The 20,431-nt window shown below is 41.1% G+C and overlaps 1 protein-coding gene across 5 annotated transcripts in view; it reads right to left on the reverse strand.

Annotated features, from left to right (window-relative positions):
• Nucleotides 1–4,719: 4,719 nt before the first annotated feature.
• PMS1 (PMS1 homolog 1, mismatch repair system component) overlaps nt 4,720–20,431 on the reverse strand; it is a 488,451-nt gene continuing 472,739 nt past the window's right edge. For all 5 annotated transcript variants that reach the window (XM_044304355.1, XM_044304357.1, XM_044304354.1 and 2 more), the window contains one exon: nt 4,720–6,451. In XM_044304355.1, coding sequence (XP_044160290.1) covers nt 6,284–6,451 — 168 coding nt within the window. In that variant the 3' untranslated portion in view covers nt 4,720–6,283. The remainder of the gene's footprint in view (nt 6,452–20,431) is intronic.

The raw sequence follows: 20,431 nt of genomic DNA on the forward strand, positions 1-20,431 counted from the left end.
CCCTAAAGTTGTTCTTACCTGTCCTTAGGATTCCTGACTTCCTGGCTGCTCCAGTCAGTGCCCATTGCCGCTTCTGCCAACTTCCGTGCTCATGGAGCGTCCCCATCACCATGGGAACGTCTCCATACTAGAATGTACTGTCGGATTTGAGAATTACGTTGAAATCGCAATTCGATTAATTCAAGTTATAATAATCAAATTGCGAATTAAACTTGGACCTGGTTAACTATGGTTGGCTTGGTAGAATTAGCGAATATGGCGAATGTATTCGTCATATTCCTCAAAATGAAGATAACAAAGTATTCTCCATCTTTGTTTTAGCTCCATATTCGTCAACTGCGCTAATTCTAGCAATCAAATAGGACTGTTGACTATAGAGACAGCTGTTTTTAATTCGCTATGCAATCATATAATTTTTTCTTTTTTTTATAAATAGAATAATTATCAAGTATTATAATTATTCTATTTATTAAAAAAAAGCAAAGTAATATAATCGCATAACGAATTAAACTTGCCTGTCTCTACAGTCAACTTTCCTATTTGAAATTATTGCTAGAATTAGCGAAGTTGACGAATAGGTAGCTAAAACGAAGATGGAGAATACTTCGTTATGAGGAATATGACGAATACATTCACCATATTTTACCAAACCAACCATAGTAAACCAGCTCCAAGTTGAAATCGCTATTTGATTATTATAACTTGAATTAATCGCATTGCTATTTCAACTAGCGAATATGACGAATGTATTTGTCATATTCCTCAAAACAAAGATAACAAAGTATTCTCCATATTCGTTTTTAGCTACCTATTTGTCAACTTCACTAATTCTAGCAATCAAATGGGAAGGTTGACTATAGAGACAGCTGTGTTTAATTCGCTTTGCGATTGTATTACTTTTTTTTATATATTTTTTTAAATAGAATCATTATAATAATCAAGTATTTATTCAATAAAAAAAAAAAAGCAAAGAAATATAAATCACATAGCGAATTAAACTTAGCTGTCTCCTATAGTCAACTTTCCTATTTGATTGCTAGAATTAGCGAAGTTGACGAATAGGTAGCTAAAAACGAAGATGGAGAATACTTTGTTATCTTCGTTTTGAGGAATATGACGAATACATTCGTCATCTTCGCTAATTCTAGATATCAAACAAACAATAGGAGAGTAGCCTTAAGTTAAAATCGCAATACGCAATTATTTAAATCGCATATTAATCGCGATAACTAGAATAATAACGAATATTCGATTTTGACGAATATTCTATCGAATATTCACGAATTTCATCGAAATTGAATATGGCACCTGCCACTCATACCTATTAGTGAGCACTTCTCCTTTGCTGAGATAATCCATTCCACCTCACAGGTGTGGCATATCAAGGTGCTAATTAGACAGCATGAATATTGCACAGGTGTGCCTTTGACTGCCCACAATAAAAGTCCACTCTGAAATGTGCAGTTTGATCACACAGCACAATGCCACAGATGTCGCAAGGTTTCAGGGAGCGTGCAATTGGCATGCTGACTGCAGGAATGTCTACCAGAGTTGTTGCCCTTGCAATGAATGTTTATTTCTCTACCATAAGCCATCTCCAAAGGAGTTTCCTAGAATTTGTCAGTACATCCAACCGGCTTCACAACCGCAGACAACGTATAACCACACCAGCCCAGGACCTCCACATCCAGCATGTTAATCTCCATGACCATCTGAGACCCGCCACCCGGACAGCTACAGCAACAGTCAGTTTGCATAGCTAAAGAATTTATGAACAAACTGTCAGAAACCATCTCAGGGAGGCTCATCTGCATGCTCGTAGTCCTCTTCGGGGTCTGGACCTGACTGCAGTTCATTGTCATAGCCGACTCACATTCGATGGCGTCTGGCACTTTGGAGTGTGTGGCGTCGTGTGGGTGACCAGTTTGCTAATGTCAACGTTGAGTCGGGTCGAGTGGCCCATGGTGGCATTGGGGTTATGGTATGGGCAGGTGTATGTCATGGACAACGAACACAGGTGAATTTTATTGATGGCATTTTGAATGCACAGAGATACCGTGACGAGATCCTGAGGCCCATTGTTGTGCCATTCATCCACAACCAATACCTCATGTTGCAGCATGATAATGCACGGGCCCATATTGCAAGGATCTGTACACAATTCCTGGAAGCTGAAAACATCCCAGTTCTAGCATGGCCAGCATACTCACCAGACATGCTACCCAGTGAGCATGTTTGGGATGCTCTGGATCGGTTCCAGTTCCTGCCAATATTCTGCAACTTCGCACAGATATTGAAGAGGAGTGGACCAACATTCCACTGGCCACAATCAACAACCTGATCAACTCTCTGCAACAGAGATGTGTTGCACTGCGTGAGGCAAATGGTGGCCACACAAGATATTGACTGGTTTTCTGACCGACACCCTCCCCCAGTTAGGTAAAACTGTGCACATTTCAGAGTGGCTTTTTATTGTGGGCAGTCTAAGGCACACGTGTGCAATATTCATGCTGTTTAATCAGCACCTTGATATGCCACACCTGTAAGGTAGGATGGATTTCTCGGCAAAGGAGACGTGCTCGCTAACACAGATCTAGACAGATTTGTGAATATTTGAGAGTAATCAGTCTTTTGTGTACGTAGAAAATGTTTCAGATCTTTGAGTTCAACTCATGCAAAATAAGAGCAAAACCGAAAGTTTTCTGTTTATATTTTGCTCAGTGTACTTGGTCAGGGCTGTTTTGCATTCATTACTGCATCAAAGCCCATGGCATGGAGGCCATCATCCTGTGGCACTTCTTGGATGTTATGGAAGCTCAAGTTGCTTTGATAGTGGCCTTCAGCTTGGCTGCATTGTTTTATTGGGTGTATCTCCTCTTCCTCTTGACAATACCCCACAGATTCTCTGTGGGATTTAGATCAGGCGAGTTTGCTGGCCAGTCAAGCACAGTGATTATTGATATCGCCGTTTGCTCCTTTGTCCCGTTCTCACAACCGAAAACGACCACCAGAAGTACAATCGGGAAATCCTTGGTGTAGTGTGCGTCGACGTGTGCGCAATTCCTCCAAAATAACGTCACACAGACGTTCTCAAGTGGGATCCAATAATGTGCCTGCTTCCAACAGCTAGGCGAGGTTTATTTATATCAGAAGATGGAAGGCGGTCTTACAATCATGACCAATGGGGAGACAGGTTATGGTATGAAGCGATTGGCTGGAAGGTGGTCTTACAATCATGACCAATGGGGAGACAGGTTATGGTATGAAGTGATTGGCTGGCGAAGATGTAAATGAATGCGCAAACTTATGTTCGCACACTTATTTGCACGCTTTCCGTTGCTGCGCTTATCCTCATGGATGAAGAAACCTTTGTTTGATGGTCCCCATCCCTCCCGCCTCAGCCGGCGCCATGACACTGGTATCCTGCAGTAATACCAGGCCGGGACGACCAGACCATCGTGCGAAAGTTTCTGCGCAACACGAACACAAATGAATCTGTGCATCTCCATAGGATAGATGGCGAACAATAATTTTTCCACATCATTATGAAACCAGGTAGTGGTACTTTTGGCAAGTGTCAAGGCCTGCTGAAAAATGAAATCAGCATCTCCATAAAGCTTGTCAGCAGAAGGAGGCATGAAGTTCTCTAACATTTCCTGGTAGATGGCTGCACTGACTTTGGACTTGATATAACACACTGGGTCAACATAAGCAGATGACATGGCTCCCCAAACCATCCCTGACTCTGGAAACTTCACACTGGACCTTGGATTGTTGTGCTTCTCTACCCTTTCTCCAGACTGAAGGACCTTGATTTTCAAATAAATACAAAATGTACTTTCAACTGAGAACATGAATTTGGACCACTGTGCAACAGTCCAGGCCTTTTTCTCTTTAGCCCAGATAAGACATTTCTAACACTGTCTCTGGGTCATCAGTGGCTTTACAGGTTGTACTTGATAGATTGTGGTCTTTTTTCCAACCTTAAAATGTGTGTGATGGCTCTTGAAGCACTAATTCCAGCCACAATCCACTCCTTGTGAATATCCACCAAATTCTTAAGTGGCCTTTTCTAAACAATCCTTTCAAGGCTGTGGTTTATCCCTGTTGCTTGTGCACCTTTTTCTACCACTTTTTTTCTTTCTTGTCAACTTTTCATTAATATTCCTGGATACAGCACTTATGAATAGCCAGCTTCTATAGCAATGGCCTTTTGTAGAGGGTGTCAATGACTGACGGTCTTCGGGGCTACTGTCAAATCAGCAGTCTTCCCCATGATTATGTAGCCTACTGAACCAGACTGAGGGATCATTAGAGTGTGACACCATGAGTTCACAATAATATAATTTTCTGAGATACTAATAAATACTGAGATACTGGGTTTTCATTAGCTGTAAGCCATAATCATCATTAAAAGAAAAAAACACTTGAGCTAGATCACACTGTCATGAATCTATATAATATGGGTTTCACCTTTTGAATTGAATTACTGAAATAAATGAACTTTTCAATGATATTCTAATTTACTGAGATGCACCTGTACATTAGGTGCCAACTTTGCACATGGCATGCTACTCTACAATATTTGAGTATTGCACCATGGTATGCTATGCTATTTAAAATACCACCCCATTCGTTAAGTTGGCACTTGCCGCTTCTGTATTACTGAACAATAGCATTAAAAAAATGTGACTGATGGAAAAATATACATGCTTAATTTATTAAGGTTTAAAAAGGCAATGAAACAGTACAATGTTACAAAAATGGAAGAGAAATAACAAAGCATATTTTAAATGAATTACTTCAGAATTAACTTACAGAAAGGACAGTCTTCCTAATTGTATAGGTATGGAAAATAAGCTTACTAGTAGTTCCTTCATTCAAATTAACTACAGTGGGTCAGTCCCAGTGCTAAATATATAATGTGTAGTTGGATGAAATGCCATACAGTCTCAATTTTGAGGCTGACTGCATCAGATTAATCCTCTACTAATTATTCTGCTGTGTTAACAAACCAATTCCCCCAAAAATTTTATTCTCAGGCCTGTAAAAGAAATGTACATGACGCAAATTGCAGTGTAGGTAAACTTCTTAATGAAGGCAATACAGTTGAATTTGAAAGTGTCCCCTACCTTCTGGTCCACAGCTTTGTCATGTGACAAACACTCTGACTTCCCATCTGACAAAGCATCTACTGTGTGGACAGGAAGTTACTTTCTTGATTCACTCCCATAAGAACCCCAATGTAATTCTCTTAGGAATGAATACGGAAACTGACTTTCTGTCCACACAGTAGAGACTCTCAGTTGCTAGATGATGCAGCTGAGTACCAGAAAGGAGTGGATAATCCTCACTACAGCTTATATCATCTACCCTATATAACAGACCAGAGAATAATGACTTTTATGGGAAGGCTAAGTAAATGTAAAATACATCTTTTTTGAAAACATCACTACTGCATATAATTATAAAACTATATAATTCAATATTAAACTCAGAACATATCTGGTGTACTGTTTGGGCGGGTTTTCATACATTTTATGCAGTATTTTTTAGGCCAAACTCAAGAAAGGATCATAGAAGCGGGTAGGTATAAAGGAAGGACTGGGTTTTCTCTTTTTTAATCCACTCCTAGCTTTGAACATGGAAACCCAGGCTCAGAAAAAATATTTAATAAAACCAGCTACAATCATGTAAGGGTCCATTTACATGTCCGTGGTGTATTGCGTAAGGGTCCATTCACACGTCCGTGGTGTATTGTGGATCCGCAATACACCTGGCCGGCACCCCCCATAGAACTGCCTATTCTTGTCCGCAATTGCGGACAAGAATAGGAAATGTTCTTTTTTTTTGCATAGCCGCAGACCGGAAGTTCGGGGCGGATGTGGAGATTACATAGTGTGCTCTACGCATCCCGTTCTGCCCCATTGAGAATGAATGGGTCCGCATGCGTTCCCGATATTGCGGAACGGATGCGGACCCATTTGCGGACGTCTGAATGGAGCCTAAGAAGATAATTCTATAGAACGGAAAGATAACTAAAAAAAACTGAGGTTTAATGTGCAACACAGTTTGACACGAGTCTGTTATATGATGACTGTTCAATGTTATTGTTTCATCTGGTTTCATTAAATAAAATTAGAGTTTACAACTGGGTTGTGCTAAAGCATAGTTTGCATCCAAACTACACACATGAAAACTTTTAAATCATGTTCATATCCATGTGCCTCTTAGTGCTATATAATTGGAATAATGAATTCATAAAATAAAGTTACATAAACAGTTAGTCATCTGATTCAGGAATGTCTGAAAGTTGGTAGAAAAACGGTCGACCATGGATACATTCTTTCTGGTTACCACAGAGCTGTTTTTCCATACGATGCAATGTGTCAATGACATCAAGTTTTGATAGGTTTAAGGGCAATTGTCGAGCTAATCTTACAGCTTCTCCCTAAAATGGAAAAAAACATTATTAATACTCTTTATTACTTATATCTTTAAGTTTGTAAAGGTCCAAAAATCGAAAAAATACTGTTGTTTGCTAATGTAAAATCTACTATAATAATAAAAAAAAACACTGCTTATACCTTAAGTGATAGGGTGTATGTCACACTGCATATTAGCTACAGAATTAACATAGAAAAATGCCTAATACTAACTAGTAGAAAAGATATCTAACTAATCTCTTCTATACATTGTAGAAATGTTTCATGTTTCCAAGTTAATTTATTTTGTGGATTTTCACTGCAGATTGTATTTCTTACAATTTGAGTTGTGATATCGGCATTAAAATCCTCAGCTCGACCACAGCAAAATTGGATACATATGGATTTCGCTCTGAATCAGTTATCTTAGTTACAGGATAAATGTTCTCTGTGCCTGAAGTATATGTGACTACTGTATGCAGATAATGCTTGTGGAATTGGGTGACTGTTCTATGTGTACAGTAGTGGCCAAAAGTTTTGAGAATGACACAAATATTAGTTTTCACAAAGTTTGCTGCTAAACTGCTTTTAGATCTTTGTTTCAGTTGTTTCTGTGATGTAGTGAAATATAATTACACGCACTTTATACGTTTTCAGAGGCTTTTATCGACAATTACATGACATTTATGCAGAGTCAGAATTTGCAGTGTTGGCCCTTCAGGACCTCTGCAATTCGACTGGGCATGCTCTCAATCAACTTCTGGGCCAATTCCTGACTGATAGCAACCCATTCTTTCATAATCACTTCTTGGAGTTTGTCAGAATTAGTGGGTTTTTGTTTGTCCACCCGCCTTTTGAGGATTGACCACAAGTTCTCAATGGGATTAAGATCTGGGGAGTTTCCAGGCCATGGACCCAAAATGTCAACGTTTTGGTCCCCGAGCCACTTAGTTATCACTTTTGCCTTATGGCACGGTGCTCCATCGTGCTGGAAAATGCATTGTTCTTCAACAAACTGTTGTTGGATTGTTGGAAGAAGTTGCTGTTGGAGGGTGTTTTGGTACCATTCTTTATTCATGGCTGTGTTTTGGGGCAAAATTGTGAGTGAGCCCACTCCCTTGGATGAGAAGCAACCCCATACATGAATGGTCTCAAGATGCTTTACTGTTGGCATGACACAGGACTGATGGTAGCACTCACCTTTTCTTCTCCGGACAAGCCTTTTTCCTGATGCCCCAAACAATCGGAAAGAGGCTTCATCGGAGAATATGACTTTGCCCTAGTCCTCAGCAGTCTATTCACCATATTTTCTGCAGAAGATCAATCTGTCCCTGATGTTTTTTTTTTTTTTTTTTAGAGAAGTGGCTTATTTGCTGCCCTTCTTGACGCCATCTTCCAAAAGTCTTTGCCTCACTGTGCGTGCAGATGCGCTCACACCTGCCTGCTGCCATTCCTGAGCAAGCTCTGCACTGGTGGTACTCAGATCCCGCAGCTGAATCCTCTTTAGGAGGCGATCCTGGCACTTGCTGGACTTTCTTGGATGCCCTGAAGCCTTCTTAACAGAATTGAACCTCTTTCCTTGAAGTTCTTGATGATTCTATAAATTGTTGATTGAGGTGCAATCTTAGTACCCACAATATCCTTGCCTATGAAGCCATTTTATGCAACGCAATGATGGCTGCATGCGTTTCTTTGCAGGTCACCATGGTTAACCATGGAAGAACAATTATTTCAAGCATCACCCTCCTTTTAACAGGTCAAGTCTGCCATTTTAACCCAATCAGCCTGACATAATGATCTCCAGCCTTGTGCTCATCAACATTCTCACCTAAGTTAACAAGACGATTACAGAAATGATCTCAGCAGGTCCTTTAATGACAGCAATGAAATGCAGTGGAAAGGTGTTTTGGGGATTAAGTTACTTTTCATGGCAAAGCAGGACTATGCAATTCATCTGATCACTCTTCATAACATTCTGAAGTATATGCAAATTGCTATTATAAAAACTTAAGCAGCAACTTTTCCAATTTCCAATATTTATGTAATTCTCAAAACTTTTGGCCACGACTGTTCATGATGTCATTCATATTCTCCATCTTTGGAAGTGGACACTCAATTTATTTTTATTTTTTCTTAAGCAAGTGTTATTTTAACAGTTACACCTTAATTTGCTTATAAATTCAAATGAAAATTTTTCTACTATGATATAACTAATAAACCTTTGTGTGTGCGTTCCATCATCCATCATTATCAAATCTGATATATGACATGCTTGAATTAGGGTAATCTGCCCCAGAAATGATTGGTGGCCACATCGATGACATGTCCCCAAGCAGTGCCTCATTGATTGGTCATGTACCACTTGGGGGAAAAAATTGTTTTTTCCAAAGCTTTTCTTTTTCTTTCATTATTATAACAAAATACAAACTAGACATATGTGGTATAATAGTAATTATACTGATCAGGAGAATGAAAAATGACTTGTTCCTAATGGGGTTAATCACGCAGGTATGATCGGATGTCTGTTCTAGTCTCAAGAAGCATAGACAAGATCCAGGGTCAGGAGAAACATACAGATCTCTAACCAATACCGTATTAACCCATTGATGACTCACTGAAAATGTAGTACCCCAGATATGGGGGCACTACAATAGTACATATGATTAGAGATGAAAGAACTTTAGAAAAATTTGATTCGGCAGATTCTCCGAACTTCGCCAAGAAAATTGATTCATTACAAATTAATTTGTCACGAGTTGTGATAAATCAGGTATACCCAGGCCACCCTGCCTAACCATATTCATCCCACTTGGTGACCCAATCTCAAAGTGAAGGCTTAGAACTTAAACTTAAAAAATAAAGCATACAGCACCGTTCAGTAAAGAAAAAAAAAACATGTGCACCCCTGCAGTACAATGGCTCCTTAGTGGAAAATAAAGAAATGAAGGCCATGCCAATAAAGTAGTGGAGGGAAAAAAAAAAAGTTTTTTTTTTTTTTAATGCATGTTGTGGCAGTCCAATCACATGCTTTTTTAATCCCTTGTTAGCTGTAGATTTACTGTGTGTGGCCCCATGATAAAGCAGTACAATAGTGGCCCCATAACAGAGTGGGAAGAGTGGCAGCCGCAGTAACAGTGACAAAAGTGGCCCCATGACAGATTGGGGAGGGTATATAGCACAAGATTGTGTCAGCTCACAGTAGTAGCATAACCCAACAGCAGCAGTGTGGTAGCAAGGCCCAATGGTACTGTATGCATATTGTTTTAAAAATGTAATATGTACATATCAGTAAGCCAAGAAGCCCCATTGTAGGAATGGCAGTAGAGGCAGCTGGCGGGTGGCATCAGATGGGAGCAACAGAATGATGGCAGCAGGGCAACAGACCACTTTTCAGAATATTCCGGTGTGGCAGCACACTACAGCATACCTCACAACTTTTGAAAAGTAAAAAGAGGGATACTATGTGTGGCACGCTTTGTGCACCGTCTCCGCTACGGAAGCAGAGAAAGTTGACTGAGAGCGGGACATACCTCAAACATTTCAGAACAGCCACTGAAATCGGTGACTATTTCGCTGGATCCCAGATGTCTGGAAGGTATGCTACGGTATGAACATTAATGGAAGAATGATCTACTCTGTTGCATCAGGCACTGGTGTCTGGAAATCCTGGATGATGCACTGATTCATCTTTATGAAGGTTAGTCTATTAACATTTAGGGAGGAAAGGCAGGTTCTCTAAGGCAGTAACTATGCCACCGAACTGAACACCCGTTCTGATGCCACACTACTGGCATGACAGGGAAGCATGTCCATGGCAAACTCGGCCAGTTGCTGCCACACTTCAGGTCTGCAGGCCCAGTAGGCTAGGATATCTTGGATCTGGGGTGACAGGGTGCAGTCCAAGTATGCCACCACCTGTTGGTGGAGGTTCTGCTGCATGGCCTGCTGCTGCTGGGTACTTTCTTCAGTAGGCGGCTGAAGAAAACTGCTCATCATAGACTCCAGACTGAAGTTGCTGCATATGGAGGTGGTACTGCTCCTTCCCCCACCCTACAGTCATGGCAATGGAACATAAGCACAGAGGGTCTCCCCGGTCAGACATTCCTGATGACGGGTCGTGGCGCTTGTATGCAGCGACCTACTGACTACACAGCATATGCCTATAGTTGTCAATTTTTGCATTCCTCTCAGAAGGTTTAAAAAATGCCCCCATTTTTGACAGATAGCAAGGGTCTGACAATGTGGATAGCCAGTATTCATTCCTCTGCCGAAACTTGACAATTCAGCTGTCACAACACAAGCATGACAGCATGCATCTGCCCATTTGCACAAGGGACTTGGAGGGCCTCCCTACCTCCATCTCCACTGCATACTGCCACGGTCTGTCGGGTCTTCTGCGTCATATATGTCGTAGTCGCCCTCCAGACCCTCATGCTCCTCTCCTGTCCCTTAGGCAGATAAACCACAGAGTTGTGTATAAAATTCCTGGACATTTATGTCCTTCTCCTCTGCCAGTTCATTCTCCTCAGACCTCAGGGCTCATGTGACTGTGAAATGGAGGTGCCACTTCTGTCCCCTCGCCAATCAGATTTGTCAGCATCACCTCCAGGACGTGAACTACAAGATTAATGACATCATTCATCCCTTAGTTCTGATGAATGATAAAGTAACGTCCTCAAAGGGCCTGAGCAAATGGCACATGTCCTGCATGAGGTGCCACTAGCTAACGTGAAAGTTACATCGGGGACTAGGCGTGTCCGTCTGCAGCATTAAGAAATCGTTGAACGCCTTCCTCTGCTAGTACATGCGGTCTAACATATGGAGTGTGGAGTTCCAACGTGTAGAAATGTTGCATATTAGGTGATGTTGGGGAAGAGTATTTTACCTTCTGGGATTCACATCCCCACCTATCCCTTGGTTGAACTTGATGGACGTATGTCTTTTTTAAACCGTATTAACTATGTAACTATGTAACCTTTGCAGCTCAAGGAGGACATATTTTGCAAGGTATGAGTGGCTGAAGTGCATGCACAGTTTCCTGGGCATTTTTAACAGCTCTTGCAGTTCAATGGAAGATTTGAGGAAGCGGGTGATTAGATTGAAGACATGTGCATTGCAGGGTGCATGGGTCAGCCCTCCATGATGCAGTGCAGACAAAATCTTCTCCCCGTTATCAGTAACCATGGTTCCTATTTCCAGTTGGCGAGGAGACAGCCAGTGTTTGATTTATTTATTGATGACACCAAGCAGTTCCTCCCTGGTGTGGCTCCGTTTACAAAGGCTGACCAGGTGCAGAACCGCGTGATAACCCCTAGCTTTGCGTAGGTGATATTCTGGAAGACTACTGTGAACTGTGCCTAGAGGTAAGGGTGAGAACAATTTGGAGGATGAGGAAGCAGAGAAGGACATTGGCACAGAAATCCAAGCATTACAACATGGAGGCGGCATTATCATCAACTGGCCAAGTTGCTGGTGTGCCTGGTCCAGAACCACATTTACCCAGTGGGCTGTGAATGACATCTATTGTCCTTGACCATAGTTACAACTTCATATATCAGCACTGGCGTGAACTCTACCAGACACAGAGAGGCCCAAGGACTGGCCGAACTCCATCTCAGAGTATGTGTGCAGGGCTGGTACAGCTTTTTGGGAAAAGTAATGTCGGCTTGAGACTCTCCACCTTGGCTGCGCACAAACCATCAGTTCTCTAAATGTGCAGAGTCAACTACATGAAAAGGAAGGGACTGTGGTACCAGCAATTTGGCCATTCAGCTTTTGCACCGTTAGATGAGTGCGCACATACTGTTGTCTTTTTGCAATCGCCTCAGTGAATGATTGCTGTCGAAACAAGTGACGAGGAGTAGGAGCATCAGGAGCCATAGACAACATTGAGGAAGATGGGAAGGAATAACAGCTACCTTCTGCTGACGTTGTCTAGCCCTGACTGCTGGAGAGGGGGTGCGGGCCAGTGGGAGATTCAGCAGTTGCTGCATCAGGCTGTAACTAGAGATGAGCTGCTTTTTGTAAATATTTTATTATATCTTTTCATGGGACAACACTGAAGATATGACACTTTGATACAATGTAAAGTGGTCAGTGTACAGCTTGTATAACAGTGTAAATTTGGTGTGTCCACAAAACACACAGCTGTTAATGTCTAAACCGCTGGCAACAAAAGCGAGTATACCCCTAAGTGAAAATAGACAAATTATGCCCAATTGGCCAAATTGTGCCCAATTAGCCATTTTCCCTCCCCGATGTCATGTGACTCATTAGTGTTACAAAGTCTTAGGTGTGAATGGAGAGCAGGTGGGTTAAATTTGGCGTCATCACTCTCACACTCTCTCATACTGGTCACATGGCACCTCATGGCAAATAACTCTCTGAGGATCTGAAAAAAAAAAAATTGTTTCTCTAGATAAAGATGTCCTAGGCTATGAGAAAATTGCCATCATCCTGAAAGTGAGCTGCAACACAGTGGCCAAGACCGTACAGTGGTTTAACAAGACAGGTTCCACTCAAAACAGGCCTCACCATGGTCGACCAAAGAAGTTAATTGCACATGCTCAGCATCATATCCAGAGGTTGTCTTTTCAAAATAGATGTATTAGTGTTGCCAGCATTGCTGCAGAGGTTAAGGGGGTGGGGGTCAGCCTGTCAGGGCTCAGACCATATGCGGCACACTGCATTAAATTGGTCTGCATGTCTGTTGTCCCAGAAGGAAGCCTCTTCTAAAGAAGATGCACAAGAAAAGCCCTCAAACAGTTTGCTGAAGACAAGCAGACTAAGGAGATGGATTACTGGAACCCTGTCCTGTGGTCTGATGAGACCAAGATAAACTTATTTGGTTCAGATGGTGTCAAACGTGTGTTGTAGCAACCAGGTAAGGAGTACAAACACAAGTGTGTCTTGCATACAGTCAAGCATGGTGGTGGGAGTGTCATGGTTTGGGGCTGCATGAGTGCTGCCGCTGTGGGGCGCTACAGTTCATTGAGGGAACCATGAATGCCAACATACTGAAGCAGAGCATGATCCACTCCCTCTGGAAACTGGGCCACAGGGCAGTATTCCAACATGATAATGACCCCAAACACACCTCCAAGACGACTACTGCCTTACAAAAGAAACTGAGGGTAAAGATGCTGGACTAGCCAAGCATGTATCCAGACCTAAACCCTATTGAGCATATATGGGGCATCCTCAAATAGAAGCTGGAGGAGCGCAAGGTCTCTAACATCCACCAGCAACATGAACTCCATGCCAAAGAGAATTAAGGCAGTGCTAGGAAAAGTTATTTTGAGGGCACACCAAATTTACACTGTTATACAAACTGTATACTGACCACTTTACATTGTATCAAAATGTCATACCTTCAGTGTTGTCCCATGACAAGATATAATAAAATATTTACAAAAAGCAGCTGCACATCTAGGAGTCCGCAGCAGACTTCTTGTCCGAGTCTGTGGTGGCCTGTACCTGCTGACTGTCCTCACAAAACTCACCCTTGCTGAAAAAAGGAGCATAGCCGGTAAATACATTACTTGGCTAGCAGAAGGAGCAGCAAAAGCAAGAGGCAGGTTTAGGACAGGAGAGGGCACAGAGGAATGGTGTCAGAGGATCCCACCAATTCCTGGCTGTGTGTATCTGTTGTCATCTGATGTTGACGGTCGAGTCAACCATTCCAGTACAGCTGGATTGTTGGTCAAAACACGACCGCTCGATGACAGTGGCAGCTCTGGCCTGTTGCTGTGGCTGCTGCTACCACCACCCCTCCTTCTGCTGCTACTTGTGCTGGCTACCGCAACATTTTTGCCACTGCCCATTTCTCTGGAGGGCCCAGGCAACTGTCTGTTGGCCATAGTGTACAGTAACTGTATCAGTAATGTAATGGATTAATTAAGAACGTGGCAACAGTTCAACAATATGCACATGGTTATATACAGTATTAGATCACCCTTCAATACTAAGTAGAAACTAACAGATTAACTGGGATTGTGGCAGCAGTTTAACAAGACAGTTGTATTAAAGACCAGAATGTGCATGCCCAGATACACAACAAAAGATCACAATTTAATATGTGTAAATCTTCACTGAGAACCAACAAGTTAAAACGAATTAAAAAGTCAGAGACAGGAGATCATCATTAGATGTATGGAAAAGAAGAATCTCCACATGCAGCACAGTCCATAAAACAATAACAAAGGTAAAGTGCTAGTGCAAAAAGAAAATATAAAGTGCAGATGCTATAGCGAGGTATAAAGAAAGTATACTGTGACCCGTGCAGTAAATAGTCACCCTGGGTCACATGAAACTGCTGCATGTTCTTTTTTCACTTTACCTTTGTTATTTGCACATGCGATTATGAATAGATTATGACATGTCTGCAATCATGCTAGTGAGTAACTTCTTTTATTATGAAGTTTAGTGACACTATTGCTTATTATCTCTTATGAATCATCTTATATATTTAGTGCTCATTTGTCTCTTCACCATCATATTTTATTTGACACAATCATGACCTGTGGTATATTATACTATTGATCATATATTTATACTTAATCATGTACATCAAGGATTCTTGGAGATTGTCCTATGGACATGTGGATATTCTTTTCCATACATTTAATGAAGATCTAAAGTTCTTCACTTTTTAATTGGTTTTAGCTTGTTGATTCTAAATAAAAATGTACACATATTAAATTGTAATGTTTTGGTGTGCATCTGTCTGGGCATGCTCTTTCTGATCTTTACTACAATGGTATTATATATGCATGCAGATTGCACCCATTAAAATATTTTAGTGGTGCCTGTCCTTCTCTATTATTTAGCAGTTGAACAAGATGCACGTCTCAATGTATTAGACCACCATTTAATAATGAGCACATTCATTCTATGTATAAACTAACAGATTAACTGGGATTGTGTCAGCAGTTCAACAAGATGCACGTGGCTATTACACTCAACCTGCACTGTCCCTACAGTCTCCCTATGCTCTCCCTACAGTCTCTAAAAACTCTCCATATAATCTACATACACTGTACCTCGCACATATCAGTAGATTTCTGAAACACTGTGCCTAGCACATAAGCACTTGTCATGTCTTTCCCTAAGCTCAGCTCCCACTGAAATGGCAGAGACTGTGCAGGGTGAGGCATTTATAGGGCTGTAACATCACAGGGGATGGCTATCTGCTGATTGGCTTGCTACATGGCATTATGGGTCATATCGTGTTCCCAGGCTTCTTACTTTCATTTTGTAACACGTGCAGCAGCCATTTGAGAAAAAAATAAAGATTCATTACCACGAAGCACGAGGAAATTCGGATTCATGATGAATTGAGTTTGTCCTAAACTCCATTTCAAAGTGCATTTCTTTGTTGTTTGAAGATCAAATACTATATAAATTGTTGAAAGATGGACACAGGGTGGTCTAAAGACGACCTCCGTCTCTTGCGACTTCCCTGTCTCCCTCTCTTTTCATCTTCTCATCCAAATCAAAATGTAAACAGACCTGGCTGAAATACACTGGATTCACACGATGCGGCAGTCATCCTTGCAGAGCCTGCGGCTATGTTGTCCCACGAAAGACTTTCCGAGACTCTGCTGATAATAATAATTTTCCTATCAGGTCGTATATTCATTGTAATTCCAATGTACTATTCGGAAATTTAAATCCAGATTATTGGAACATCTAAATTACATCAAGAACAGCGCATATGTGAATATTTCGAGTGCTGCTAAACATTTTATTACCTCCCACAACAGAAGCCTGCATACCTTTTCTGCTTATGCAATAGAACGTGTGTTTCTCCTGCAAAGAGGAGGGGATTTAAAAAGATTAACCCTACAAAGAGAAGCCTTCTGGATTTTAAGGCTAAATACTAGACACCCTACGGTTAAAATTTAAGGAAAGAATTAATGTTTATTTATTGAGAAGGGAGTAATCTTTCAACCTGTAGATGTTGCAGCCATGGATTTATATGTTTGTTTTTAACTGTATGTATACATGAGGTTAATTTGCAATAGATCCAGGTACTCTACCTACAATTAATACACTTCATTATTTACACCTGAACTTAACAACCCCCCCCCCCCCCCCAGTAATTGGGGGATGGTAAACCACAAAGTTTATAAGGAAGTGGAGCATTTGAGGTAGCATGCCAGTCATGTATAAGAGCATTTATTTGTTCGAAACGCATTGACTGTAAATGGATTTGTGCCATTGGCATTGCATTATCCACTACTGGAAATAAAGAAATCATCACTCAAAGATTGCAGGTGCTGGAATTTCCAGAATTTTTATAACCATTGAGGTCTTACCTACATCTCCGTGCACCAAGGGTGAATTGCTTGTATTTTTAAAGCAGGTGAGCTGGATTTTCCTATTATTTATACTGTGGGGATTCGCTCTTGTAGTTAGGATTAGCGGGTGCAGCACAGAGGCACAGTACTTGGTTCAAAACATCAGTTATTCACAAGTGAAAGCAAAAACTAAAACTCAAGTTGCAATAAACAATTTAGAGGAGCTCACCAGCAACCTACTGGAGCCCAGTCTTTCAGATACCAACTGAAAACCAAAAATTATTGTAAAACAATCAGACTGGCTCGCAGTATTTTTGCATTTATTACACTTGATAAAATTACAATTAATTGCAATAACAATTATAAAATAAATTGCCCACTAAGTATTAGACATATCCTAATAGCATATCAAATCAATAGCATAGATGAATAGGTATTTTAAATGCGGAGCTCACGCATATACCCATACAGTAGGAGTACTCCAAAAAGATAATAGGACCACTTGATTGTGCTGCGTGGTGTCTGTCAATAGCACATTAAATTTGAACTTTGTTAATGCTCGGATATTTATAAACTAACTTGCCAATGCTCTACATACAAGTCGCTGAAGAGGTATCCACCCTGCGGTCACCGGTATGTGATTCTAGCGTCCAGAAAAGTACTTTGTACTTGCTTTTGTATCGGTGTTAGCTGCCTACCTCCTGCCACGAGATAGTATCGCAGCTTCTCCTTCTTGGCGTCTCACGTGACCTGACCTGGAGATGGTGCGCTGGTCGGTGATGTCATCCACCTGTGCCGATCGGAGTAGCGGAGGTCTGTATAGCAGAGCTGCGCCGGTACGGGGTTCAATTCCCCTTCACTGGAACTACTGGGTGGTGATTGAATCAGTCCCCTTTGATGAATTAGATCACTGCCGGTACCGCATCCGCTCTTTCAGGTGGTTCTGAATGGAAAAGAGCAAAGTCCTTTTTTGCGCCAAGACAGAAATAGCGCACCACTAGCTGGGTCCAATTCACACTGGTTCGCACTAGACGCGTTTCGGAACCGTAGTTCCTTCCTCAGTAGGCAAATGTGAAATGCTAAATGTAGACAGGCTGGACATGTCTTTATATCCCCTTCTTGGGTTTGATGGAATATCTGGTCTGGATTCCTGATTTTTCAGCTGCAAAGAGTTTACCACTTGCAGCTTGATCTTTTCATAGATCCAAAAGGGTATTAACATGCATGTATCATACTTAGTAGGCAACATATACACAATATATAATGTACAATATGCAGATTGTTTTAAAATGCAAAATCTTTTTATATACCAATACCGTAAATTTATATTATAAATGAAAATATACAAAAATAGCAAAAAATGAAAATAAAAATAAAAATAAGAATAGAACTGAGAATAAGAATAGAACTAGAAATAAAAATTAAAAAATAGTAAATAGTAAAAAATAGTTAGAGCTTTAATAAGATAAGAATAAAATAGACATAAAAATAGCAATAAAAATAGCAATATCAAGATAAAATAAAATATCAAGATGCAAAAAATAAAAATAAAATCAGACATGGATATGCCATCACTATTTCATTATTGCATATCCATGTCTGATTTTATTTTTATTTTTTGCATCTTGATATTTTATTTTATCTTGATACTGCTATTTTTATGTCTATTTTATTCTTATCTTATTATATCTCTAACTATTTTTTACTATTTACTATTTTTAAATTTTTATTTCTAGTTCTATTCTTATTTTTATTTTTTGCTATTTTTGTATATTTTCATTTATAATATAAATTTATTGGTATATAAAAATATTTTGTATTTTAAAACAATCTGCATATTGTACATTATATATTGTGTATATGTTGCCTACTAAGTATGATACATGCATGTTAATACCCTTTTGGATCTATGAAAAGATCAAGCTGCAAGTGGTAAACTCTTTGCAGCTGAAAAATCAGGAATCCAGACCAGATATTCCATCAAACCCAAGAAGGGGATATAAAGACATGTCCAGCCTGTCTACATTTAGCATTTCACATTTGCCTACTGAGGAAGGAACTACGGTTCCGAAACGCGTCTAGTGCGAACCAGTGTGAATTGGACCCAGCTAGTGGTGTGCTATTTCTGTCTTGGCGCAAAAAAGGACTTTGCTCTTTTCCATTCAGAACCACCCGAAAGAGCGGATGCGGTACCGGCAGTGATCTAATTCATCAAAGGGGACTAATTCAATCACCACCCAGTAGTTCCTGTGAAGGGGAATTGAACCCCGTACCGGCGCAGCTCTGCTATACAGACCTCCGCTACTCCGATCGGCACAGGTGGATGACATCACCAACCAGCGCACCATCTCCAGGTCAGGTCATGTGAGACGCCGAGAAGGAGAAGCTGCGATACTATCTCGTGGCAGGAGGTAGGCAGCTAACACCGATACAAAAGCAAGTACAAAGTACTCTTCTGGACGCTAGAATCACATACCGGTGCCCACAGGGTGGATACCTCTTCAGCGACTTGTATGTAGAGCATTGGCAAGTTAGTTTTTTAAATATCCGAGCATTAACAAAGTTCAAATTTAATGCGCTATTGACAGACACCACGCAGCACAATCAAGTGGTCCTATTATCTTTTTGGAGTACTCCTACTGTATGGGTATATGCGTGAGCTCCGCATTTAAAATACCTATTCATCTATGCTATTGATTTGATATGCTATTAGGATATGTCTAATACTTAGTGGGCAATTTATTTTATAATTGTTATTGCAATTAATTGTAATTTTATCAAGTGTAATAAATGCAAAAATACTGCGAGCCAGTCTGATTGTTTTACACTAAAACTGAAGTTGCTTGGTGATCATGCCCACACATGATAAGTTCATATACAAAACAGTCACCTTTTCTCCTGGGTGTTACTTAACACCCTGTTGGAAGTTCTGCTTTGTCAAGTCCACAGGCAGGCGTTAGGCGGCTGTCATGACGGGAAGTGGGGGAAACTCTCCATCGTACAATGTGAGGAAAATAAGGTAGCAGCTAGGACTGGAAACAGGAAAGAGGGAGCTGGAAACCAACTAAGCATCCCTAAATCCTATCCCTGACCTCCTGACTGTATGAGCCGCCCTCAATGGTAGGGGGGCTCATACTCTCTGACGTACTGACGTAGATAGTCCCCGCAATATGGCATCAGAAGGTGGAGACAACAGATTCCTCCAAGACACGGAGGAACCGGAGTCTCCAACAGGCCTAGCAACAAAGGGGAAGAAAGAAGCGAGCAGTGGACGACACGACAGATAAGTGTCCATTGGCAAAAAACACCACTCCAACAGGACCAACATGGACACCTACCTGACACAGCTGCAACAGAAACTCAAGCTATCCACGCTTCTACCACAGGCTCCTGGTAATGTGCATAGGCCGAAACACACACACACACACACCAGGCAGGACCCAGCACGAACACCAAACACAGAATCTAGTAGAAACAACTTGGACCACCACGCGGCATGAACAATGGCGGCACCAAGCTGTGCTGCTTGTAGTTCCACCACCGGGGGAGACCAGGGACCCCCTTACGGAGGTATAGGACATACAAAGGATATGTCTGGCATCCATGCTGACCTGAAACACCAAACAGGCCAGACATGAAACACCAGACATAACAAACACCAAACATAAACCCACACCAAACATACAACAAGTGAGGTAGGGTAAA

The sequence above is a fragment of the Bufo gargarizans genome, chromosome 8 (assembly GCF_014858855.1).
Source record: "Bufo gargarizans isolate SCDJY-AF-19 chromosome 8, ASM1485885v1, whole genome shotgun sequence".
Taxonomy (NCBI): Eukaryota; Metazoa; Chordata; class Amphibia; order Anura; family Bufonidae; genus Bufo; species Bufo gargarizans.